Source organism: Rana temporaria, chromosome 2 (assembly GCF_905171775.1).
Source record: "Rana temporaria chromosome 2, aRanTem1.1, whole genome shotgun sequence".
Classification (NCBI taxonomy): domain Eukaryota; kingdom Metazoa; phylum Chordata; class Amphibia; order Anura; family Ranidae; genus Rana; species Rana temporaria.
In genome coordinates this window covers 283119059-283145587 of record NC_053490.1, presented here as the reverse complement: position 1 = coordinate 283145587, position 26529 = coordinate 283119059, and the positions used below count along the sequence as shown (strand labels likewise).

The 26529-nt window shown below is 42.0% G+C and overlaps 1 protein-coding gene across 1 annotated transcript in view; it reads left to right on the top strand.

The window, feature by feature from the left end:
* The window catches only part of MTFR1L (mitochondrial fission regulator 1 like), a 37405-nt gene extending 28780 nt beyond the window's left edge, over positions 1-8625 (top strand). Inside the window, exons 4-6 of the mRNA XM_040337128.1 lie at positions 4931-5139; positions 7620-7923; positions 8383-8625. Coding sequence (XP_040193062.1) covers positions 4931-5139; positions 7620-7923; positions 8383-8494 — 625 coding nt within the window. The 3' untranslated portion in view covers positions 8495-8625. The remainder of the gene's footprint in view (positions 1-4930; positions 5140-7619; positions 7924-8382) is intronic.
* Positions 8626-26529: the final 17904 nt, after the last annotated feature.

Sequence of the window (26529 nt, the reverse complement as noted above, 5' to 3'; positions counted from 1 at the left end):
GTAATACAAATAATTCTTACATATCATCCTTGTCTGGAAATTAAAAAGCAAAAAAGCTGATCCCCCAAAAAGAGGAAAAAAAAAAAAAAAAAAAAGGGGGAAACACGGAACACCCAAACTCTAATGAGGGAAAAAAACAAAAAAAAAAAACAAAAGGACTGTGTATTTTTCTATGGGCCCAGTCTAGCTGCGACTTAGTCCGATCTTGCTAATAAACTCAGATATATGTTTTTTTTCCTTATAATATTTTTCCATCTTTCCTTCTTTCACCATATCCAGGCGGGGCCAGCCAGTTGGGCACGGTTATTGGTTCTACCCCCAAAAATTGAAAAAACCTAGGGAGTTGCGAAGGCTCGCTTAGATAATAGGTTTCTGCTTCCTTCTTCACGATTAAGGCTAGAGGGAAACCCCAACGGTAGGTAGCCCCAGTGTCTCTTATGTATTCTAATAGGGGTTTTAATAACCTTCTCCTGCTTTTAGTTTGCGGGCAGAGATCCGGGAAGATTTGAATATCCGACTCCTCCAAGACCCCTGCTGTACCCTCCTTCCAGGCAATTCTAAGGATATCCTCCTTTATCCTATAGAAATGGACTCTACAGAGTACATCACGCAGGGCCACTCGATCTTGATACCTCCCGAGGGGGATTTTATGCACCCGGTCTAGCTCCAGTGGCGATTCTTGGGGTCTTTTCAATAATTTGTTCAATACTGCCGTTACCACCTCTCTCAACTCCATCCCTTCATACTTATCAGGTATTCCCTTTATCCGCAAATTGTTTCTTCTGCTTCTGTTATCTGTTTCTTCAGCTTGTAACTGTAGTCTAATTAATTGGAGTTGCTGGGATTGGACTCTCTCTTCCAATTCTGCCATTCTGAGCTCCATGACACCCTGCTGCTCCCCACACCTTTCAACTTTTTGATCTACCTCCGCCACTTTTACTCGTACTTTCTCAATCTCCCCCATCATTGCGGCAGTAATGTTTGCTACGATTTGTTGCATATCTTCCTTGGTCGGAAGTGCTTGAATAAGCATACTAATTTGCCTATTATCTGGGGGATGCTCCGTCTCTTCCCTCCTTGTTTGCAGGGAAGTTTGTGATAATGGCAGCTTAAATGATTCGGCTGAACCACTACGCTCAGTCAGGTTCTCCCTTTCATCTCCATGAAATTGGGCGCTGTACCCTTTATCCATATTCAAGGACACGGACAATACCCCAGATAAAGTCTCTGATAGTCTGCCCGGCACCTGTGATGCTCCTACTGGGGGGGGCGGAGGTATAAGTGTTAGTAGTAATGGGGATTTGGATTCAAGGTGAGCCTGCTGATCTAGTGAGAGATGGTGAAACTGGGTGCCTGTATGTGCTGTTAGTCCTTCTGATATTGTAGTGTCTCTCACCTGTGTTCCTGAAGGCTCTGGCGCTCCCCCTTCACTTCCCCCCTTGCAGGTTATCAGTTGAGTCACAGCTGGTATGCCGGGGGTCTCAAGTTGTGCCGGCGCTAGTGCTGGCTGGGCGGGCAGTACACTCTCTGCGAGGGAGTTCCGTCTGCTTACCGCGTAATCCTCGTGCTGTTTCTGTTGGTCTCCTTTAACTGTCATGTAGCGCGTTATGTACGCGTGTCCGGGCTGAGCGGGAGCTCCCCTGAAGTTCTTCCCAGCGCTACGTCCACGCCGCGACATCGACGGCTGTAAGGAATTATCCTCTTGCGGTGATGGTAGTCTCTCCCCCCGGCCAGCCAGTCAACAGTAGTGGGGGTGAGGGGCCCTGGTATGACCGCTCTCCTGTCCGTGTGTGCTCGGGGAACCGCTAGACTCTCCTAGTCAGAGCGTCTAGTCCGCCATGTCCTCGACTCCTCCCCCGGAAACGGAAGTCTCCCCTGTAGACCATTTCAAAGGCCCCCTGCCTGAGGAGGTGGCCCAGATCCATGTGGTGACTAGATTTAAATACCTGGGCATAAATATCTCGAGACCCCCAACATTACATATCAGACAATTTTGACCTGTTGCTGGCCAAATTAAGGGGGAAAACAAACGTGTGGAAATGCCTGCCAATATCTGTGGCAAGTCATTGTAATTAAAATGATTTGGATGCCACACTTCCTTTATGCATTACATAATTCCCCAATCTGGCTGTACAAAAAGTGTTTCAAAGCATACACTGTGTTCAGGGAATTTATTTGGAAAGGTGGTACTGCAAGAATTCAGTTAAGTACCCTTCAGCTACAGAAACGGGAAGGAGGAGTAGTGCTTCTGCACCCCTTTAGCTATTTTCTGGTGTCGCAACTCCAGTACATAGGGGGGTGTAACCTAGCAGGCCGAGAAGCAGGAAGAAAGATGCTCCTACAAAATACCCCACATGACTCAATAGCTGAGGCCCTGAAGGCAGGATCCTTTTTTTTTTTTCAGGACTCCCTACTCTGAATATAATGATGAGTATAGGATACAGTGAAGGTAATATTGAAGTATAGTGTCCTCAACTGCAGAAGATGGGGGCAGTAAGGGAATGGGAGAGATGTGGAAAAAAATAGATTACCCAGTTATACGGCTCCTTGAAAACTTTCCAGGAATTGTGAGATCAATACACTCTACCGAATAAATCTTTGTTTAGATACTTGCAGGTCAGGAACGCACTGGAGCAACAGTTCTGAGGGAGGACTTTAGAATGGAGTACAATCCCAGTACTTCAAAAAATAATCAATGCAGAGGCAGGGAAAGGGCTAATTTCAAAAATATTATACCCACATATTAACAAAGGGAGGGTTAGAACCCCCTATGTATAAGAGAAAATGGGGGGGGGGGGGAGGTGGGAGATATTTCTGAAATGCAGTGGAATAGAATCCTTGAACTGGCCCCATTGGTTTCGCTATCCCCCTCTCAGAGGATGTCACACCTGTTCTTATTATATAGAACTTGCTATACCCCCCCGTAAAAAAAAATTCAGTTCGGCCGTCGGCCAGACCCAAGATGCCCCATGTCCCTATGTTTTGGAGATGTCCGAAGCCGTTTCGCTACTGGACGGAGGTGACGGGAACCATCGACCCAGTGTTTGGAACCTCCACTGAGTTGGAGGTGAAACATTGTCTCCTGGGTTTCCCACTCCTTCCGCTAATCCCAGTAAACACCCAAATGGCAGTTATGAGATGCTTATTCCAAGCAAGGATCCTGATCGCCCAGAGGTGGCAGTCAGCGTCGCCTCCGTCCAGTGGGGAATGGGTAAACGATATGAACAGGGTAATTCTCAAGAAAAAGCGGTGTGTGTGTGTGTGTTATGACAAGATTTGGAAACTCTGGTGGGAAGCAAGATGAATCAACATGTAAACTTTAATAGCGCCGAAAAACACTCAGACGATGTAAAGTGACCTAAGAGAAACTTGAATATGAAGGAGAGGAATGGATGGTAACTTGAGGGTGAAGTGAATGGGTGGGAATTTTGGGTCCAAATAAAACATTAGATAGGTCTGGTAGGATGCCCACTCCACCCAGGCAACACCCAAATCATGTACATTTTATCTATGGCTTGTCAACTGGCTGGACAGAACTTTGGAGGGGGGTTGGGTACCGAAGGGGATGTTTGTTTTGATACATTTTGTAAAACAAGAAATGCATTAAAAAAAAAAAAGGTGAGAGCTCAACAGCTTCTCCTTTTTAGATCATCCTGTGCATACGCAAGCGTAATTTTATGTACATGTGTGCAGTCATGTGCAATTCTGAATGGGTGGGAGCTTTAAGTCCTCTCAATGGAGACATCTGAGGTCTTCTGAGGTGTTGGACCCCATGGAAAGTGTGTGTGGGGGGGGGGGGTGAGCACCATAGAAGCGATGAGGGGGTCTATATAGCCACCAGATCACACCTTGTATATAGCCAGCAAGCTTTTCTTAAAAGTAAGTAAACTCTTAGCTGCTATTGCAGCTGTAAATTTCTTTACATGCCAGTGATATTTGTTACTGTCAAACAGTAAAAAGGTTGTAACAAAGTGCAACTGTCCTCTTTACTGCCTCCAATGATTCATACTAGCCTGGATCTGATGGCTACAGCTCTGCTGTATGTTTACATCTAGCGGTGCAAGTTTTCACTGTCCTGGCCACGCCTGTGCATTACCGCGTGTTTTGAGTTCAGAGGCGGTTGCATAGAAGTCTGTGGGGGTAAGTTAGGTCATCGGTGGGAGGCAAGGATAAGTGTACTTTGTTTTACAGTGCACTAATCCCTTAAATTTGCCCATGACTGGATTTGCTAAGATGTGTTATGCTTTTGTGTTTTATGTACTGTAATTAAATAAAATAAAGTAGAATATATAAATGCAACTGAAAGGAACACTAAAGGGAGAAATATATTTTTTTTTAAATAACAAACCTGTTATACTTACCTCCACTGTGCAGCTCGTTTTGCACAGAGTGGCCCCGAATCCTGTCTTCTGGGGTCCCTCTGCGGCTGTCTCTGCTCCTCCTCGCAAAAGCTTTCTACCTTCATGCGAGCGAGCTCGCATTGTGGAAAGCTTTTGCGAGCGCGCTCCCGTGATACAGCGGCGGCCATAGCGTCATCCACTGTGATGACGGCAGCGCCAGCCAATGGCTGCGCTGCCATCAATCCGCCCAGCCTAGCCAATCAACGGCCAGGCTGGGAACCAAACAGGATGACAAGCACGCGCCCGGGACTTTCGAGGGGTGAGGTAAGTAAAACGGGGGGGCTGTGCTGTCAGATGTTTTTTTACCTTAATGCATAGGATGCATTAAGGTAAAAAAACTTTTACCTTTACAACCAAGGTTTTTTTTTAAGTAGGCATTCTCTTTGTACAGCTCTCGGTTGCAGTATTGCCTCCGTGTGTGTGTGTGTGTGTGTGTGTGTGTGTGTGTGTTTGTTGTTTTTTTTTATTGGATCTTCTGGTTTATTTGGTGCAAAATATATATTTATATTTTATTTTTTGTGTGTATTTAGGAGTGACAGTAGACCCCTGAAGCACAAATGGAGGCCAAGCCCACTTCTAGTAATGCATAGAAATTCATCTGTCCCCAATCTGAAACTGAAAGAGGAGAAAATGTTTTCTTTGAAGAAACCAAGCACATCTCTAAACAGATCTACAGACTTGCAAGATGAGCTGAGCCTCCTAAGAACTCAAATTGCTAGAATTGTTGTTGGAAATGCAGGTATTGTTGAGCTTCACACTTTACAGTAATCCTCAGGAGCCAGGATTAAATTTGGTAAACCCAATGTAATATTTTACTGACATTTTTCCTTTTCAGGGTTGGGGGGGTTAGCTGATGTGGAAGATTGTCTTATGCCATGGTTAAAGTTATGTGTGGCTACTGGTTTGGCAATGGTACATCTTAACCCCATTACTGAAGTTTCTACAAGTTTTAACTTGGTTAATGTATGGCAAAGGTTGCTTTCCACAGCTTTCATTAAAATAATACCTGGTAATCCTGCCATGAAGGTTCTTGTTCAGGCATTTCAGGTTATGGGGTGGCCACACAGAGGTACAATTAGGAGAATGTTGTCACCCCATAACCTGAAATGCCTGAACAAGAACCTTCATGGCAGGATTACACGTGGTATTTTAATGAAAGCTGCCATTTTCAAAAGATGGAAAGTCAATTTTTATTTGTACGCTAAGGTCCCTTTCACACGTGCGGACCGTATGTCCGCTTTTTCATCCATCCGTTTGCGGCTGAAAATGGGACATACATTGGTCACTATATGATTGCGGATGAACATCCGCTGACACCCGTAATCGTCCGTCTCCGCAAAGATCCGATTTTGCAGACGGAAGAAAACCCTATTTTTTTTCTTCTGTCTGCAGAGCGGATCGGATGAACACGGACATACGGTCCGTGTTCATCCGATCCCCCCCCATAGGGGAGAGCGGAGAAAAGACAGGGCGGTCCCTGCACAGTGTGCAGGGGCCGCCCTGTCATCCGCCGGCTCATTGGGGATCAACGGAGCGATTATTACTGATCCGCCCTGTGTGGGGCCTTACAAGTTAAAATATGTAAAAACTTCAGTAATGGGGTTTAGATGTACCATTGCCGAAACAGTAGTAGTTAAAGTGGTTGTAAGGGGGGGGGGGGACCTGCACAGAGCGGCCCCAATCCTCCTCCTTCTCAGGTCCCCACCAGCGCTCCTGGCTCCTCCTCTCTCCACTCATGCGGGCTCGCTCCCGAGATCTACTGCTGTGTCAATTGCTCCCTCATCACTGGAGTTGATGAGCAGGAGCCAATGGCTCCTGATGCTATTGATCTGCCCAGGGAGGAAGAACAAAGCCAAGAGAGCCGTAACTCTCATGCACAGCACTGAATCGCGATGGGGTAGGTATAAGGGGGGGGGGGGGCTGCCACAAAAGGTTGTTTACCTTTTTTAATCCTTGAGGCTTTAGAAACACTTTAAATTTAAAGTGGATGCAAACCCTCACATATTCTCACTAAAGTAAACCTCCTAAGATGATGCAAGAGATTAAATAAATCCTCCTACGCAAGTTATACATCTATATATGCTGTCTTTCCCTGTCTTTAGAATTTTTACATTGTTAGAATTTTCACTTCCTCATTCAGCATCAGGATTGTAGTTTTGGCTTACACTGGGAGACAGCTGATTGGAGGAAAGGAACCCCCACATGGGTAGAAGAACAAAGATACTTTCAGAGCTGTGACAAGACAAGCTCTCTGCTAATCTACTTGTAGCAACCTCCCACGACACAAACGTCAGGCTGCTTTTATCTCCCATCTCAGAACTTGTCAGAAGTTATCATGCTGATAACAGAGAAAAGAAACCGCAGAAACACATGGGAATCGGTGCTTTGTAGAGAGATAAGTAAACACTGCAGATTTATGTCCCCTGGTCAAATTTCATGAATTGGTTTACATCCACTTTAATTTAAAACTTTCCAAAAAGGCCCTGTTGTGGAGCCTAAGAACCCTTTCACATTGCAACCATGGCCGCCTTGGCTGTAAAGAGCCACTAAAAGCACTTTGCGGGGTGCTGTTAACCCCCGCTAGCGACCAAGGAAAGGGTTAATAGCATCCGTGTAGCGCCAAATCGCTTTGCAGGCACTTCACCAGTGGTGCCAATTAATTTCAATGGGCAGGAGCGATGTATATACCGCCCCAAAGATGCTACTTGCAGGACTTTTTTTTTTTATACTTCTTTCACACTAAGGAGCTTTGCAGGCGCTATAGCTTTCACACTGGAGCGGTGCAATGGCAGGAAAAATAGTCCTGCTAGCCGCATTTTTGAGGCGCTGTAGGAACGGTGTATACACCGCCGAACCACCGGCAAAGCGCCCCCCCCCCTTGCGGCTGAATAGCACAGGAAAAACGTTGGGAAATCGCCACTAAAAATGGCTGCGCTTTACCGCCGACGCCTGGCACTGCTCAGTGTAAAAGCAGCCTTAACGTCCTGCCAGCACAGCATCCCAGTGTTAAGCACTCGGGCTTTCATGCTGGGACTGCAGATGAGGCATTTTACAGGCACGATTTTTAGCGCTAAAGCGCCTGAAAACGCCTCCCAGTGTGAAAAGGGTCTTAAGGTGAAAATGCTCTTGAATATAGTACTATGTTATTATTTTTTTTTGACAATTGTTGCTGACTATACACTTATTCTTAAAACTGATTTCTGACGACTTGTCTTTCAGGAACTTCAGGCTCAACAGAATCTTTACCTGGCAACGTAGATACAAGTACCCCTTTTGTTGACTATGCACCCACTTTTCAATCAACCACATCATTTGTAATTAGTGACATTACGGAGGAGGATGAGCTGGATGTGTCAGAATATTCCACTTCCTCAATAATGGAATCTTCGTTTACTCACCAGCGGCAAATAGAGACTAACATGTCTGATGACGAAGACTCCGTTTGTCTCTCAAAGTCCAACAGTTTTGCAGATATGATGGGAATTCTAAAGGATATTCACAAAATCAAAACAAGCAGAGATTGGTAAATTCTATGAGCCATTTATTCACATTACTGAAGTATCAGCAGCCTTGCTCAGACTTGACATATTTTGGTAAAACAACCAGTTTCATGTTCCGAAAGGGGTCTCCTCTCAATGATTGTGAAAACAAAATGGTCGATCCTTTACACAACATATGTCTTGCCTATTGGCAGGCATTGAGGGGAAAAAAACGTTTTATTTAGGTTCAGTGGTCTGATAATATTGGGGAAATAATTTCCTGGTGATATGGCTAGTAGTTAAATACAAGCCATTTTATTTAAACTTGAACCCACATGAATTGATCGTGTGAGGAAGTGGTCCTGTGAAAAATTTGGTGTAGAGAATGAACAAGAAGACTCTTGTTAGACAGGTGCATTGCAGTGACTTAATATGGCATTTGACTAATTTTAGTTATGTTTTTAAAGTAATACTTGTTCTGTGTTTTTTTTTTTTTTTCCTAGGTCTAATAGAAACCAATTTCTGCACAAAGAAGACGATCCCATCAATCTCATTTCAGAGGTCCTGAGGCAAAAGTTTGCACTTTGTGATCATGATGACAAAAAGGACAGTTAATCAAGTTTAAATTTTTCTTCATGTAGTAAAATTCCATAAAGGTCACTTATTTTGTTATAAAAAGAGGGCAAGCGTTCAAATTATTATTATTTTTGTTGTGTTTTCTTACATTGAAATGAGCTTGGTATAAACCACTTGAGCGAGTTTTTTTGTCTATCAACAGATGGCTGCTACATATAGGTCACTAGTACACAGGAATATGCTAAATAGCCAGAAGTTATAACTACAGATTTGTAAACCGCTAAAGAGAAGCCAGTGACTGGTGTCCTGTGCTGTGAATGTAAATCTTAATTATGCCATTTTCCACAGTTTTTAAATGCAATATTTCAAATCTAGGGATGACTAATTTCCATTAGCTGCAGTTAAGGATGTGAAATGTTTCAAGTACTCTTGCTTTGGCATTTTAAAGCAAGTTCTATATACTTCAAGAAGGTATTCAAGACTGGTTGTTATAATCTGAAATTTATTTTCTAGGATTAGTCATACTTTAGACTTCATTCATTTGGCAGTCTTTTAGATGTTAAATGGATTCAAACTGCAAGTAGCTGCTGTAAGTGCTGTATTGCACGGCAATCCTCAAAACATGAAGAATTTCTGTCTGGAAAGAGAAGCACACTGTCCATGGGTTTTGGATTGCTTTATAACTGTTAATTTATCTCAAAAGTGACATTTTTGTAGCCCCAGGCATACAGGAGCTTTGCTGAGAATATGTGCTAGGTGCTAATGTGAATGCTAGAGAACTTCAACATTTGTCTGTGTCACTGGCTGTTAAGACATCTGTCACAAAAAAAAAGTATAAAAAAAATATTTTAAATATGTAATTTTTTTTTTAATATATTTAACGCTAAACTTCAATGAGGAGACTAGAATGTTTCCTGGTTGTCTTTAGAAAGAGGTACCCTCCGCATCTGAGTTAATATCTGTCTCTTGATGGAGATAACTGAGGAAGGTTGTAAAATGGACAGTAAAAAATAGTTTTTTTCCCAGTCATCTTCCATGACGGCTTACGGAGAGAGAGGCTCCTCCCACCTAGCACAGGAAAACTCATGATCCACATTATAAAAGACCGCCCATAGGTCATGGCCCCTCAGTAAGGATGAGCTCCGGCGTGTTCGCACACCCCACGTGCAGAGCCCGCCATGAAGTTGGCACTGCACTGCGCTAATTACAGGCAGTGAGACATTGTCCCGATTCGTGGCCGCAGAGATCAGGAAATGTCTCATTGCCTGTGATTAGCGCAGCACCGACTTCCTGGCGGGCTCTGCACGTGGGGTGTGTGAACATGCCAGAGCTCATCCTTACCCCTCAGTATATGTGTTTCCTGCGGCCAGACACGATCTCTAAAGAAGTTTATTTTTGCTGGTAAGTCGCCAGGGAGGAGACTATGCAGGGTAGCAGGTGTAGGACACCTGCAGACTTTGGCCCTAAGGTAAGGTTTTGGGTGGATTCTCTGTACAATCCTCAGACCAGCAGGGCTGGACTGGGTAGTCTGGTTGTGTGTGTATCCCTCTTTTCCCTACTGGTGGTGGGGCTTCACTTGGGTCTCCCTAGGTGGTTGGCTGCTGGTCATAGGGTGATTGTGTGCACCCTGTCTCTCCTTGTGAAAGGCTCATACTACCTTGTTTTTGCTTCCTGTAGGGCAAGGGATGGGAGCAAAAGGGGAACCGCCTAAGGGACAGATGCATAGCCTGCAAGTACAGGTTATCTACTGCCTGGACACAGCTCCAGTGCTGCAACGCTCTTTAAAAGGATTCCTAGAGCGTTGATGAAGGAATGACAAACTTTGTCGTAATTTTCACTAAGTTTTCTTCGCCACCGGAGAAGCGGCTATCCTCGTGGGCACCGAGGCTCTAGGAGAGCCCTCCCTTAATCACATTTGATCAACTGCCATATCTTAATTTGCTGGCTGAGCTCCTGAGGTTTGGTGCTGATAAATATAGATGGATCACAGCTGCTGGCTTCCCCAAATTTTTCGAAGGGAGTACTGCATGACTGGAGCAGAGGCATTTAGATTCCCCAACTACTTTCAGATTCGGAAAGGGACGCTTGTCTGCTGAGGCAGGTGAACTTTTTTGGTAAGCCAGGACAGAATGCAGTTTGCTATGCTGCAGGTCCCTTTGAATGGACAGCTATAGGGTGGTTGTGTAAGTATTCCCTGGTGCCATCATCGACAGACGCCAGGGAGGGAACGCGATTGGATGTAGTAGGTGGACCTTGATCTTTCCAGGAGTATTACAGCAGATTCTATTTGGTCTGTAAAGCTACATCATGTACTCCAGTTTCGCAATGACACCTGCTATAATTTTGGCAGATGGCCACAAGGTGGTTACCCTTAGGAGGATGTACTCTCTCTTTTGGGTATTGGTTGCTGTGGGTGTTTTCATGCCTCCTACAAACACAGGGTGATAGTGCTTTGTGTTCTGTCCACCATTAGTTTGGTCATTTGGAGGCGGAGACCCTTACACCTACAATCTGCATAGCTGGTGGTGGCAAACTCGGAGATCAGCAGAAGCTGCAACCTGGTAACTGCTTTCTACGCTTGCTTGTGCATGTGCAGGGCTCCTGGGCTCCGTTTGCTTCATGTCTATTATCAATTACACTCTGTTTTCAGCAAGGGGAGGTGACAGCCTAGTGGGGTTTGCTGTGGTTTAATCAGGACTTTCTGTACTTGGGTTTGGGAAATAACCCACTCCTAGGCTGAACTAAAAACATTAGATGTGTATTGGGCAAAATGCAATTGACAGACTCCTGGGCGTAATCTCCATGCTAGGGTTGCATTGACAAACCTGGGTTTAATGATTGCTCGTTAATACCTGCAGGTGTTGGCCTTCTGATTGCTTTAGTTGCACACTTCAGGGCTTATCCAAAGGTGTCAGAAGCTTTCATTTATCACTACATTTGGACTTGTTATGAGCTGGGAAGCTTTGTCTCCCACCTTAGTGTGCACTATATAAAGCAAGCGAGGTGTACAGCAATCGCTGTTAATATACATTGTTTAAATATGTCATTTAAGGAGACTCACTTTTGCTTCTGTTCCAAATAAAATATTTGGTTATGTCTAGGAGCTGAAGCTGTACCTATTATGGGGTAAAAGTATTTGCTATGCGCTCCAGTTTATGTGCCTAGATTTCTATCACCCACAGCTCCCTGGGTTCTACCATATAGATGTATATTAGATAGATAGCCAGAGTCTAGGCTATGTCTATGACATGTGATTATACAAATTGTTGGTTTTGTGGCATTGACATTAATTACATAAGAATTGCTGGGTATGGGGTATTGGATAAATACTCTGTCCTCATGTTTATAAGTCTATGTATCGAAATACACAACATTTGGAGTTTATGCTTGTGTTTTTTGGGTACCATTATTTTGGTACCATGATGGTTAATGCCTTCATATGCGATCTAATGTATAGACTCTCTGAGGCTACGTTTCCAACCCAAGGGTAAAACATATAGATGACAGAGCTCCCGGGTGCTCGATCCACAGTCGTTGACTAAGTAGAGTAATGTAGGAAAGATGATCCGCACTCTGGTTGTTGCTCCTTAAAAAATCGTAATTTTGCTGAAAAGCCATAGTGCACACAAACACAGATAAAAACATAAAATACATACTGGGTGATCCATGTGTATGCCACTAATTTTGTGGCGATAACACACACACACACACAATTCTAAAAAACAAACCTTAAATAAAATAGTTTTTTTTTTTTTTGTATGAATGTGTGTACACACACATTCACACTCATACATACAAAAAAAATTAGATTACAATTTTATTTAATGTTTGTTGTTTGGAATTGTCTGTTTTTGTGTGTGTGTGTGTGTGTGTGTGTACATACATGTGCATATTATCACCACCAAGGTGTGACATTAGTGGTATACACATGGATCACCCAGTATGTATTGCAGCTGATTCTCTTTTTTTTGATGACTAAGGCCTTGTAGGCTGAAACGCATCAACTGTTTTTATCTACGCACTATGGCTTTTCTATAAAATGAAGATATCATTTTTTTTGTATTTATTTTTTTAAGAGAAACAACCAGAGTGCGGATCATCTTTCCTACATCAGTCTCCTAAACTATTGATTGGCATAGTTTTGCCACCAGTATCACGATGTGCCATAGGAAGTCAGACTTTATTCTTTTGGCAGAGCACCCATCATTTAAAAATAAGTCTGGTTCATTCTTGCCCAATTCTTTTTCAAACACCCATAGCTGCCGTACCAGCATTTAGAGAAAGATCATAGGTATGGACTTATGCATTTGAAGTATGTATAGCATTGTGGCAGAAATATCGCTGGGTAAATACAAGGGACTATTATCGGGCTGTCCATTGATACCTCTTGACTGAAGATTATGTAGGGTGAGATCTAAAGATTGCAGATCAACCTCTAGTTAGTTGGTTCTGTTCTGGGGCCCATATAAAGGCAAGAGGGTGTCAAAATATTTCAATCACCTTGTGATAGTAATATTTTAATGATCGAAGCTTGCCAGGCATCATCGCTATTTCCTCTAGAAAACCTCAAAGCTCATTCTGACAGAGCAGGGGCAACTTCTTTTGACTAAAAAGGTCAGCGTTTCTCCTTCCCAGATCTGCTAAATGGCTAACGGATCCAGCTTCCAAATCTTTATTATCCCTTAGCGACCAGGCCTGTTCTCTAACCAGAAACAGGCTGTCCAGGGGAAGGAGTTTAAAGCTGTGGACCCGCCCTAATCAGGTAGTTCTATGTTGTCTTCTCTGCAAGCCATCCTGGAAGATGACGGGGAAAAAAAACACATGGTTATTACCTGATGATGCTCTTTTTTTCCAGGAATGTTCCAGGATGGCGTCGGTCCCCCCTAGGTGGGAGGAGCCTCTCTGCTGTCCTGGCAGATTCCTTTCTAGGGAGCAAAGATCTGACAATTCCATCTGGAATATCCTAGATCTGAGGATCTACAAGGGGGCAATCAATTGAAAATTAAAGGAAAAAAAGCAAATGGTGCATATATGTTACAAATCTAAATATATGCTTATTTGATATACAATGGCCTTGCGTACATGGACTTCTTTGTTTCCTCTATATCTATAATATATATATGTATGTTTATATAATATTTCAACACTCATCCATATTCCATCCTCCTGTTGATGCAAAAACATTTCTAGGTACATACTCCACCATCCATAATTACAAATCTGGTACCCTTTGCCCAATCCAAATTCCATCTTGCCTAGTTTGTTCATCAGCATTAGTGGAAGTTGATGGTGCAGTGCCATCTGAGGAAAATTGTGGTCATTCTCTGTAGGAAACTGGCTATGCATTTGGCCAGTTCTGACCGCACCTATTTCCCACTAACTCCTGCTCCCTTTTATTAATTTTTTTAAGCAATTTGTGACTTGTTTAAAAAATGTAGCTGTCAACAAATAACGTAAAACACAGGAATGGGAAGAGCCACACTATTCTCTTCTGTAATGGTTTCTCTGCCCTTTAGGCAAATACATATAGGAGCATAATGATGGGAGGTGTGGAAAACCTATGACCTCTGGGCTGGGAACTAGAATTGACCTGGAATTTCAGAGTGTTTGCATTCAAAATAATCTAGTTCTGCTTTTAAAAGAAATGCCGCTCTTTTGCTTTGTTCACCATTGTGACACATTTTATACTTTTGAAGTGCATAGAATCCATATTCGGATAATAAACACTGGTACATAAGTGTCTGAGTTATACTACCCATTTTCAATGCTTCACTGCTTTGTGTGGTGTGTGTGTGTGTTTTTATTTTTATTTTTTATTTTTTTCTTTCAGTTCAAAGCGATTGATTTCCAGTGCACGTTTGATTGCAGCAATGAATAGTACAATATTGTATGTGCTACAGTCTTGGGTTTGATGCGTCCGATTGTGTGCACTAAATTCCAATGCAGTGTAATGCTTAACAAGCCTTTTTATACATTTTACAAAGCAACAATGTATTAACTGAAAGCTATCAAAATAGAAAAAATTCAGTACAAAAAATGCAGCCTGCTACACCCAGACTTGCGTTCTTAATTTTTACTAATCTTGCTGCATGGACTTTTGTATAATTTCATTTGGCACAGTGTTTTTCATGAAGGTTTGCCATCCCATTATACATCCCAATGTTACATTTTGTAATTGTGTCTTTTATGTACCTCACACACTTGTTTTAATTTAGAATATATTATGCTGTGTACTTTTATATTGAATTCAGATGAAGATGTGTGCATTTTACCTAACTCAGGCTATATATGAATATTATTGCTTTGTCAACCAGAGGAACCTGCCGCTTATGTGTTTATTCAATAAGGTAAAGTGCAGTAACCAATAGCAGCCAATCAGGACCAAACTTTTTCTGATCTAAAATCTGATTAGTTGCTATTAGTGTCACCATTATTGTTTGCACTGCTTTATTATATAAGCCTTTTATTGTCTTTAGTGCTGGAGGCAGCATGGATTATAAGCTAATACAATGGTACTTGGCCATCTAGTGTGGCTTGTTTGAAGACTTTGTACATGCTACTGTTACATAGGTGCTGTAAAGAATACTTATTTAAAATAAACCAAATTTTCAAACAAGAGTGAGCAAGTTATTTATCGTTTTTGGACATCTGTGCTGAATATATTCATCGGAGAGCTCTGGGCCTGATACCTCTACAATGCACAGGGATGGGGACATCTGTTCTGGTGACAACTGATGGGGCATTTCACTTCTTAGGGATTTTAACTTGGTTCCTGTTGTGCCTCTGGGGCAGAAAGTGAAGCGAAATCTCCCCAGTGGCCCAAAAAGAGGGCTTTTTACCCATTCCCTCCTTGATCCAAAACCTAAAGAAAAAAATGGCTTAGATGGTACTGACTGAATTTATTGTACTATCTTTACATTTTCTTCATCAAGGTACATAGGAACACTGGGTTATACTTTGCATTTTAGGAGGATTTGACTACTAGCAAATAAAAAAAGCGTTGGTTATCCACGTATGTCTTTCACCTGGTGCTTTGACTGATCTTCAGCACTGCTTTGGAGGTTGTAACTGGAACTTGCTGGACTGAGGATTGCAGGCACTGGGCTCTACTTATGGTGTTCTTCGATTTACTAAAACTGGAGAGTGAGAAATCTGGTGCAGCTGTGTATGGTAGTCAATCGGATTCTAACTTCAGCTTGTTTGCTTTTATAGGCATATGAGCTTTTGTTTCAGCTTGAAGAAGCTAGTGCTTTTTTGGGCTCTTTTGCACATTTTTATTGAGCTCCTTTTGAGCATAAGGGTTTCCTTTTTCACAAACCCTCCCCTCAGCTAATTTTTCGTGTGTTTCTTGCTTTTTGGGGCATTTTTGGGCCCTTCGGTCAAATAGGAGCGTCCCAATCGGTGCAAAGCCGACTTTGTCGCAGCACCGATTTTTTTAAAAGTAGTTCCTGCACTACTTTTGGTGACTACGGGGGCAATTTCAATAGAAATCTGTGCATGAACCAGCACAGATGTCTTTTGAAGCCACCCCTGAAGTCGGACTGAAATGCAGCTTTGAAATCGTGTGAGTTCAGATGGATTTGCACTATTTTAAAGCTGTGTGAACAAGGGCTGATGGTGGCTTCCTATTGAGAGAGGCCCAGTTTTACTCTACACCATAGCAACTCAACATTCTGGCTGTGTGGCACCTACCAATCTGCCTGATAGCCAGAACCTGGTAGCTTACCAACCCAGCCCTGAAATCTTCTCCCTTCTTTTTTGGAAAAAAAATTGCCCTCTTTATTGCAATGACTGCTTTTCTCCACAAAAAAATAAATCATTAAAATAAGAGGAATTATACTTTGCCAGTCAATAGCTTTTTTTTTTTTTTTTTTAATGCTGCCTTTAGGAAGAACACAAACAATGTTCTGGAATTCTGCTGTTCTGTGTCCTTTGAACTCGAAGAAAGGGGTTTTGTAGTGAGCTAAGCTGACCATATACTATACAAACTAATTGTACAGTTTTCTTTCTACCATCAACTATGTAGTGCAAGGGCCAGCATGATTTAGGTATAAATGGAATGGATTTTTTAGGTCTGTCCTCATATTATATAGCTTTGTTACATTTTAAAGGAGATTATACAACCAGATGGTAGTGTATATGGCTACCCTTGTCCCTACATCACATTTGCAAGAAACTATAAAAAAGTTACGTGACCTGTTTGGGTGGTATTTTTTTCTTAGATGTTGGAAGTAACACTAATTTTGTCATTTATATTTTGTCTTTAAACACGTATGAAGGATAAAATATGTCAGAACTAGTGCATATGGGTGTTTTGAGCTGAAATGTATCTAGCAGGGTCCACTTGCAACTATTGTTGCGTTTTTTTTTTTTTTTTTAATCTCTTGGGGCACGTTCACACTGAGGTGAAGGGGCGTCGGTGGTAAAGTACCGCAATTTTTTTAGCAGTGATTTATCGTTGCTTTTCTGCCGCTAGCGGGGCGCTTTTAACCCCCTGCTAGCGGCCGAATAAAGGGTTAAAAGCACCGCTGCGGAGTTGCTTTGGCGGCGCTGCCCATTAATTTTAATGGGCAGGGGTGCTTTAGGAGAGGTGTATTTTTTAAAACTATTTTCACTGTATACACCGCTCCTAAAGCGCCTCCAAAGATGCTGTTTGCAAGACTTCCTTTTTTTTTTATGTCCCGCAAGCGCAGTAGGAAATGGTTAAAAGCATGTCAGGGTTTTTTTATTAATTTTTTTACATTTTTTTCGTCATCTGTGCCCTCATTAAGAGATTTTCCTTTTTTCAGTAAAGTCTCTTTTTAAAAAAAATAAAAATAAAATGCCTAGTATACTTGCCATCTCTGTGCAGTTGGTTTTGCACAGAGCAACCAGAATCATCCCCTTCTCGGGTCCCTCTTCACTGCGCTTGGCCCCTCCCTGTTGTCGAGTGTCCCCCCAGCAAGCAGCTTGTTATGGGGGCACCTGAGCCAAGTCACAGCTCCCTGTGTCCATTCAGACATGGAGCACCGGCTCTGCTCCCCCCCCCACTCCCCGATTGGCACCCATGGCTGTCAAAGTCAGTTAGCCAATGGTGCCGCTGTTGTGTCTCGGCCAATCAGGAGGAGAGTCCCAGATGGCTAAGACACTCATGGACATTGCTGGAGAGAGATGGGGTTTAGATAAGTATTAGAGGATGCTACACACAGAAGGTTTTTTATCTTAATGCATAAAGATAAAAAAAAACTTCTGCCTTTTACAACTCCTTTAACAACCTAGCATACTGCAGGCAAATGGCCGCTGTAGGTAAAGTAATGAACCTGTACCTTGTTGCCTAGTTTAGGGTGCGTGCATTCGTGCCCCCGGCACCCACTGTGATTGTACACAGCTGGAGTCTGTCAGCAAGTGCCCGCCAATGATGACGACTGGGACCTGCTGATCGGCTGTGTACATTCTCAGCCCTGAGCTCTGTACAGAGGGAATGATCTCTGATTTAGGGATCAATTAGTAAAAGCAGCACACATTACACATAGTTGGGCACATAGTTAACATCTAGGACGACCAAGGGGTTAACTCCTCCCCAAACTAGTCAGTCTCCAGACCTTAATCCTATAGAGCATTTATGGAGGGAGCTGAAACATCAAGTTGCAAAGAAACCTTAAGGATTTAGAGATGATATGTAAAGAACAGTGGACCAAAACCCCTCCTGAGATGTGTGCAAACCTGGTCACCAACTACAAGAAATGTCTTATCTCTGTGCTTGCCAACAAGGGTTTCTCCACCAAGTACCAAGTCATGTTTTGCTTGGGGATCTAATACTTATTTTACTCACTGAACTGCAACTCAATTTATAGCATTTGTATTGTGTTGGTTTTTTTTTTTTTTTTTTTTCTGGATTTTTGGTTCATATTCTGTCTCTGCCTTTTAAAATACACCTATGATAAAACTTTTTTTAGACCCTTCATTTCTTTGCAAGTGGACAAGCTTACAAAATCTGCAGGACATCTACCGACCCTGTCATCTGGTCCATCAGCTTGTGTCTTGTCATTGGAGCCACAGGCTTTCCGGTCAACTACAAGAAATGTCTTACCTCTGTGCTTGCCAAAAAGGGTTTCTCTACCAAGTACTATGTCATGTTTTTTTTTTTTTTGGGGGGGGATCAAATACTTGCGTTACTCCATGAACTGCAACTTTAATTTATAGCATTTTTTTTTTTTTTTATATATATTCTGACTCTATTTAAAATACATCCATGATGCAAAGAAATTTAAGGTCTATGAGTTTTTGTTAAGTGGGCAAACGTGCAAAATCTCCAGGGGGATCAAATATTTATTTTACCCACTGTATACCATGGTTTGAAGATGCTATAACTTTCACACAAACCAATCAATATGCACTCATTCATTAATATTTTTTTTTTTTTTAATCGGAAACATAACAGAATAACTTTTGGCCAAAATGTATGAAGAAATTTAATTTGTTATTATTGGATATGTTTTATAGCAGAAAGTAAAATATATATTCTAAATTGACAGTCTTTTTTTTTTTTTTTTTTTTTTTTGTATCACAAAAAAAACCCCCAGAGATGATCAAATACCACCAAAATAAAACTATTTGACAAAAAAATTATATAAATTTTGTTTGGGTACAGCGTTGAATGACCATGCAATTGTCAGTTAAAGTAGCACAGTGCCGAATAGCAAAAAATGGCCTGGTCATGAAGGGGGTAAATCTTCTGGAGCTAAAGTGGGTAAAGTGACACTAATTAAAAAATTTTTTTTTTTTGTTTTGGAAAGAGTGGAGAGGGATTAGAACACCTGTCAGGTTCTTATTGCTACCTGTCCGTTAGGGAGATTTACCCTCTCTATGTATTTACCATTATTATCAAATATTTAAGTAAATGAAAATCCCATATTATGGGTTGTCCCCAAAATAAGTAGGTGGAAATCTTCCAGTGGGGACACTAGTAGTGACCCTGGTGGCAACTAGGGATTCCCTTACCCTTCCTGTTGTGGCTATCGGACAGGAAGTGGAGGGAAATCTCCCCAATGGGACACAAGAAAAAAAAAACTGACGGGTTAAAACCCTCCCTCTAAAATGCAAAACAAAAAGTATTACCTAGAGTTCTACTTTAACTTTCTTGTCCTTTTGACACAATAAAAAGTGAGAAGAAACACTTCCAAAATGAGGTAAGTTCTCACTTGGACCTATGTCACCGGGACAAGTGTCCACATTGGAATATTTCTACACCTATTCCAGTTCTGGTGTCGGCTTAAAATGTTGGACTTTCCCTCCCTTTCACTCTTGGGTACAGCGATTGACAAGATAAATGTAGATGATGAATCACCCTAATGGGGACACAGCTAGAAATAAAAACTTGACCGGTTCTAACCAGTCCCTGCTCTATAAAAAAAGGAAGTTTTACTTTTAGGTATACTTTAAAGGGGTTGTAAAGGGAAAAAAAAATTCCCCTAAATAGCTTCCTTTACCTTGGTGCAGTCGTCCTTCACTTACCTCATCCTTCGATTTTTTTTTTAAATGTCCTTATTTCTTCTGAGAAATCCTCACTTCCTGTTCTTCTGTCTGTAACTCCACACAGTAATGCAAGGCTTTCTCCCTGGTGTGGATAAAGCCTCTTGAGGGGGCGAGCAGGCAAGTCAGAACACTCTCTACTTTGCAGATAGAGAAAGGAGCTGTGTGTTAGTGGGCGTCCTGACACTCCTGCTCGCCCCCTCAAGAGGCTTTCTCCACACCAGGGAGAAAGCTTTGCATTACTGTGTGGAGTTACAGACAGAAGAACAGGAAGTGAGGATTTCTCAGAATAAATAAGGACATTTAAAAGAAAAATGGAAGGATAAGCTAAGTGAAGGAGGACTGCAGTAAGGTAAAGGAAGCTTTTTAGGGGAAACATTTTTCCTTTACAACCCCTTTAAGTTGATTGTGAAACTTGATTTACTATGTTCTATTTTGACACCTGTGAACATTAACCCTAAACCTGGTGATCCTAAAGGTCTGATTATACAGCGCAATCTTAGATACACTATATAGTGTAAGGTCCTGAACAATTTTTTTAAATCAACTGAGTTAGACCCCCCACCACCAATAGTTGTTAGTAAATCTAAATGAGATTGTACAATTACTTTGTATTAAGTAGGGTTGTACCGATACTAGTATCGGGACCAATACCGATCATTTGCACGAGTACTTGTACTCGCACAAATGTTCCCGATGTTTCACCCGATACTTTTACTGTTTTATTTCACAATCACTCCTAAGCGCCACTGTATCTTCAGCCAGCAGCATGACTCAGCGCTCACTGACATCATCAGAGTGCGCTTGTCTCAGTGTTTTCTGTGCGCTCTTCAGGCCCAGAGAAAAACCATGGCTACTACCGGGTTCTCGTTCGGGGGTTCTTCAACCACAACTCTCAACCCAACCACACCATTTTCCTTCGGAACAAATCCATCTGCAAGGTGAGGAGGAGAAGGCGGGGGAACGTGCAGCACTCTTTGTGAAGAGAACCTGTCACCATGGAGTTTTATAGGAGATGTCCGCTGACACGAGGGCGCTAAGTGGTTGTTGTGTCCCTGCCGCCTCCTTCTATTGGATGTGTCCCATGTGCTCAGCCATCATCCTCATCCTCTGTCCTGGTTATTGATGGCCGTGCTCACCATGGGAGAGACACACAGAAGGCTCGCACACAAGGACTAAGGGGATCTTAAGGGGAGAGCCATATATCAGTCCCGCCTATCAGTGCCAACCACCTATCGGTCCCCATCTGTCAAACTGCCACATGACATTGAAAACAAATTATTGGCGAGTGCTTGGAAAAAAGTATCGGTACTTGTACTCGGTCTTAAAAAAGTGGTATCGGGACAACCCTAGTATTAAGGGAGGCCAGCTTAAAGTGGAGATAAACCCGATTCATGAAATTTAAGCTGGGCACATATATCTGCAGTGTTTTGTTATCTCTCTTCAAAGCACTAAGTCCCATAGCTGTCTCATGCTCCATTCTTCTGTTATCAGCCTGATAACTCCTGACAAGTTTTCTGTCACAGGAGATAAAAGCTGCCTGAATTTTGTGTTGTGGAGCATGCTATGAATAAATTAGCAGAGCCCTGAACTATTCAACAAACGGCTCTGAAAGTCTCTACCTATGAGGAGAGGGGGTGTGTGCCTTTCCTCCAATCATCTGTCTTGGCTGTATGCCTAGGTTTCACTGCAGTGTTGAACAGGAAGAGAAAATCTCCTAACACAATGTGCACTTTCTAAACCGTATATAAAGCTGAAGACAGTAGATATATATATACATATAAAACGTATGTCGGGAGGTTTGTTTAATCTGTGTATCATCTAAGGCTGTTCACTTCCCTGGGTATATGTAAGGGTTCACACCCACTTTAAGACTGATGGTGTACAGCAGGTACCCAAAGGTGCATAGTTCTTTCTATTTTTTTAGTTCTGCCCCGTTGCCCGGGAGCCTCATTAAAAAATAAAAGAACCTCCCACATTTGGGGCACATGAACACTGCCTCCCACAATACAGTTCTTGGTGCCTGAGTAGCCAAGCAGCAATCTGGAGGACTCATGCAAGAGTTATTTGGTTAGTTTATCCTTAGTTACACGTTTTCTAGGTATTGGTCATCATTGTCTACAGCTCCTACCAAGAGGCATTTAAGATATTGGGTGTGGTTGTATAGACAACATTCCTCATTAAAGGTTACAACACAATACTAGTTTGTTGGCGTGTCTTCATCTTTATTTCGGTTGTAGTAGTCAACAAACCTTTCAAGAGAGAAATGTGAGCTGCTATTAATGACCTAAAAATGTCACTTGCCTGGCTCCTTAACCTTTGGCTTCAGTATGCTCAGAGCCAATGACCTGGAAAACTTCTAAAGTCAGTATGACAGCCAGGGAACTTGCATTTTCGAAGAGGTCAACAATAGCAGACTCTAATGAGGTATATTTAGATCTTTGTTACTTTATTTTAAAGCAAACCCACCTTCCCAATGCAGTTCTACTTGTGACCACCAGAGTGCAGACTAACCTAACCTTCACAGATGGGCAATGCCCAGCAACTTTCTTGAACCAATTATGTATTTAAATAAAATGTAAAAAATACAAAACACAGAAGGGTCATTTATAAATCAGCATATATGTCTTGGCCAAAGGTGTGACATTACAGCTATACACTAAGGTCCTGTTCTTATTTGAGCAACTTGGGATGGCAGGCAAAATCGTGGCAAAATGCTCAATATGCGTTTTGGTGCCATTTATTGTTAATGGCACCCCGAATACGCTAAAGAAACAGGCATTTTGTCACGAGAAAAAATACATGAAAGCTTACATAATTTTGCCATTAAAAAATTCCCCAAAGTCATCTCCAAGAAAAGGGTACAGGAGCTACTTTGGCACTTTTTTTTGGAGAGGAGGGCACATCATTCAAGTTAACAGTATCCGAAAAAACAAACAAAACAGCGTGAATAAATCCTGTGTTGTTCAAATGTAAACAGGGCCTCATACAAATATGAAAGGGACAGTGGGTACTACTTATCAACACAGTGTAAAGGAGTAAGGCCTCGTACACACGATAGGTTAACCAGAGGACAACGGTCTGATGGACTTAAGTACGCCTGTTTGAACGAGGCCTTAGAATTGCAATTTCTCAGACTTCAATGTGTACCGTGCCAACTTTGTACCCGTGAAGCAAGGGCCACATTCCCTAGAATGGGTCGCGTTCGGCTGCAGTGTTGCCAACCCAAACCGTAAGTGTTTTTTTTGTTTTTGTTTCAAGGGTTTTAATAATCATATATATATATATATATATAAAGGGCTAGATTCAGCAAGAATTTACGCCGGCGTATCTATAGATACGCCGGCGTATCTTCTTTCTTTATTCAGAAAGCAAGATACGCCGAAATTAGGCTAAGATCCGACTGGCGTAAGTCTCTTATGCCGTCGTATCTTAGGGTGCATATTTACGCTGGCCGCTAGGTGGCGCTTCCGTTGTTTTCGGCGTAGAATATGCAAATGACCTAGATACGCCGATTCACAAACGTACGTGCGCCCGGCGTAATTTTTTACGTTGTTTGTGTAAGGCTTTTCCCGGCGTAACGTTGCTCCTGCTTCTATGAGGCGTACACAATGTTAAGTATGGACGTCGTTCCCGTGTTGAATTTTGAATTTTTTATGTCGTTTGCGTAAGTCGTTCGCGAATAGGGCTGGACGTAATTTACGTTCACGTCGAAAGCAATGACAATTTGCGGCAGAATTTCGAGCATGCGCACTGGGATTCTTTCACGAGCGGCGCAGGGGCCGTTCGTAAAAAACGTAAAATACGCGGGGTCAACAATAATTTAAATAAAACACGCCCACATCATTCCCATTTGAATTAGGCGGGCTTACGCCGGCCCACATACGTTACGCCGCCGTAACTTAGGGCGCAAGTTCTTTATGAATACGGAACTTGCGCCCTAATTTACGGCGGCGTAATTACGCCCGCACTAAATTACGCAGGGCTATCTGAATCTAGCCCATAGTATGTTACTGTTACAAAGTTATACATTTGTAATATAATTGTAATTAAATATTTTATCTTAATTTTTTAATAATCTCCTGGTAAAATGTTTTTCCCTTTTCACTGACTTTTTTTTACCTAACACCTTTTACTGGAAAATACTTTTCATGCTTTTTGTAGAACTGGTAAATAAAGTGAGAAATGCTAAGCAAAGCAAACCTGTACGGCAGAAACACATCTAGCTAGCCATAGGTACCATAGGTATCATAGAACTTCTTATGTTTTATTCTTCCTTCTTATGAGTGAAATCTTATAAATGGACTAACAGGGTCTTCTGATGCCTCCTGTATTGAATTGTATTGTAACTGTACTGTCTGCCCTCATGTTGTAAAGAGCTGCGCAAACTGTTGGCGCTATAGAAATCCTGTATAATAATAATGTATGCTTAAGATTTTTGGACGCGCAGCATTAAAAATATAAGTAAAAATAGAAGAAAAATATACAGTTGAGTAAATCGTAAGTCTTAATTAATTACAAAACAATATTTTTATTAACTTATTTTTAAATGTTGACAAGTTTATATAAAAGTATTCATCAAGTTACATTTAACAATTGTTCAGAATACATACAGCCCTCATTGTTTATTTATTTTTTTGCGATCTATATTTCAAATGATACGCAGTGTCCTTTTTTACTAAAGCATTCAATTTATGCCAGCATGTAAATGGTAGACAATACACCAGGAAATACCGAAGTCCAGCATTACCTCCCACAATGCTTTGTTGCTGTTGGGTGCTCCTGAGCAAAGTGAGTGCAGTGACATCATCAGGTTGGAATGCATGCTTTATCCGGTTGTGTCTGGGGAAGTTATTCCTCTTCTTTGGGACTTTTCTCGCTGAGGAAGGGCCTGTAGGAATGTGTAGGGATAAACTTACAGGAGATAAGGAGATTATTTGTGCCAGTATTCTCCAGCTTGTCCCTCAGACCCAGTATCAGGACAGATTTGAAGATATCCATCCAAAACCGAGATAAATCAGCTAATTTAGTGATCAATACCTTTTATAGGTATTATTGTAAGTCTTATCTAGGTCAGCCTCCAAATCTTTCAGTACAAAAACCACAATTTATATTTTACAAATATCTGCGGCTGAAAAATAAAATCAGTTTTATAAATAAATGAATACATTTTAAATGAACAGCATGATAGGATTGAGAACAAAAGAGAATGCACCCATGTGAGGGTCATAATTTGTCTGCACAGGATCGCACTCACATAAATATCAAATTGGGAGCAGCGGCCTAAAGCCCCGTACACATGTACCCAATATCATCTGCATTGTACAGTAGATACCGACCGACATTCGGACCTTGTATACAGGTCCTTGTTTGATGGCTGGCTTCTGTCGAGTTAGATTGCTGAAAAAACAGAATGGGCTCTCTGCGAGCGCTGACTGGTCTGTTCTGGTGGGGGGGGCGGTCCTCCTGTCAGCTCTGTTTTAAAATCAAATCATAAGTACAGGACCTCCTCGCGAAGGTCCCAGTTTTTTTCATTCAGCCTGCTGGACTTAACAATTTTTTTTTTTACCAGGCTTTAGGCTTATAGTATGGTTATAGCACCAAAGGGGGACCCGGGTGGTGGTGCAGGTCTGGAGAAAATAATTTCAATCCTAATGTGAATGCTGGGTCAAGCACATCGCTGGTTGATAGGACAATTGGGGTTCTAGCAGCCAATGACTGAGACGATTACAGCACAGCTGTGGGGGGAGACCTGCACTGGGGATGACAGGGGTAGGTTGGGGGCAGAGACCATAGGCAGCCAATGCTGAATTGAATACTCATTATGTGCACATTGGGAATATGCCACTGACCTCAGCTGTGGGCCATATGTGGCCCATGGGTGATAGTTTTAAGACACCCGATCTATGTTATTCTGTCTTACCTTTCTTTGAGCAAGAGGCTAGGCCACAGTTTACATTATACAGCTGATCACAGACTGGTAAATATCTCCCTGATGCCAATTACTGCCAAACGAGAAGAAAGAGTACATATAAGGTTACTATTTCATTGTCTTGAGAGAATTATCTACTAGTTTTCTCAAAGATTTTAGTACATGTTAGAAAATTACTGCTGTCAAAACCAAGCACTTACAACATTGGAAGCACTCATTGCCTCCTATGTACACAGGGGGGGATTTACCAAAACTGGAGCACACAGAATCTGGTGCAGCTGTGCATGGGAGCCAATCAGCATCCAGGTTTTATTGTCAAAGCCTGAGGCTGGGTTCACACTACTACACTACTTTCATCCTACTTTACTCTGCTACATCGGTCCTACATTTAGCCTACATTGGTCCTACATCCATCCTACTTTCATGCACAGGATACTACTTTGGTCCGACTTCAATGATATTCAATGGGCCTGAAGTAGGATCAATGTAGGACCAAAAGTAGTACAGGGAGCATTTTCAAAGTCGGAACGACTTATGTAGGACCAGTTAAGACAGCTCTCATAGGGAAACATTGATTTTCACACGTCATGCTACATGAGGCTCCCAATGTAGGAACGTTTGTCGGACAAGT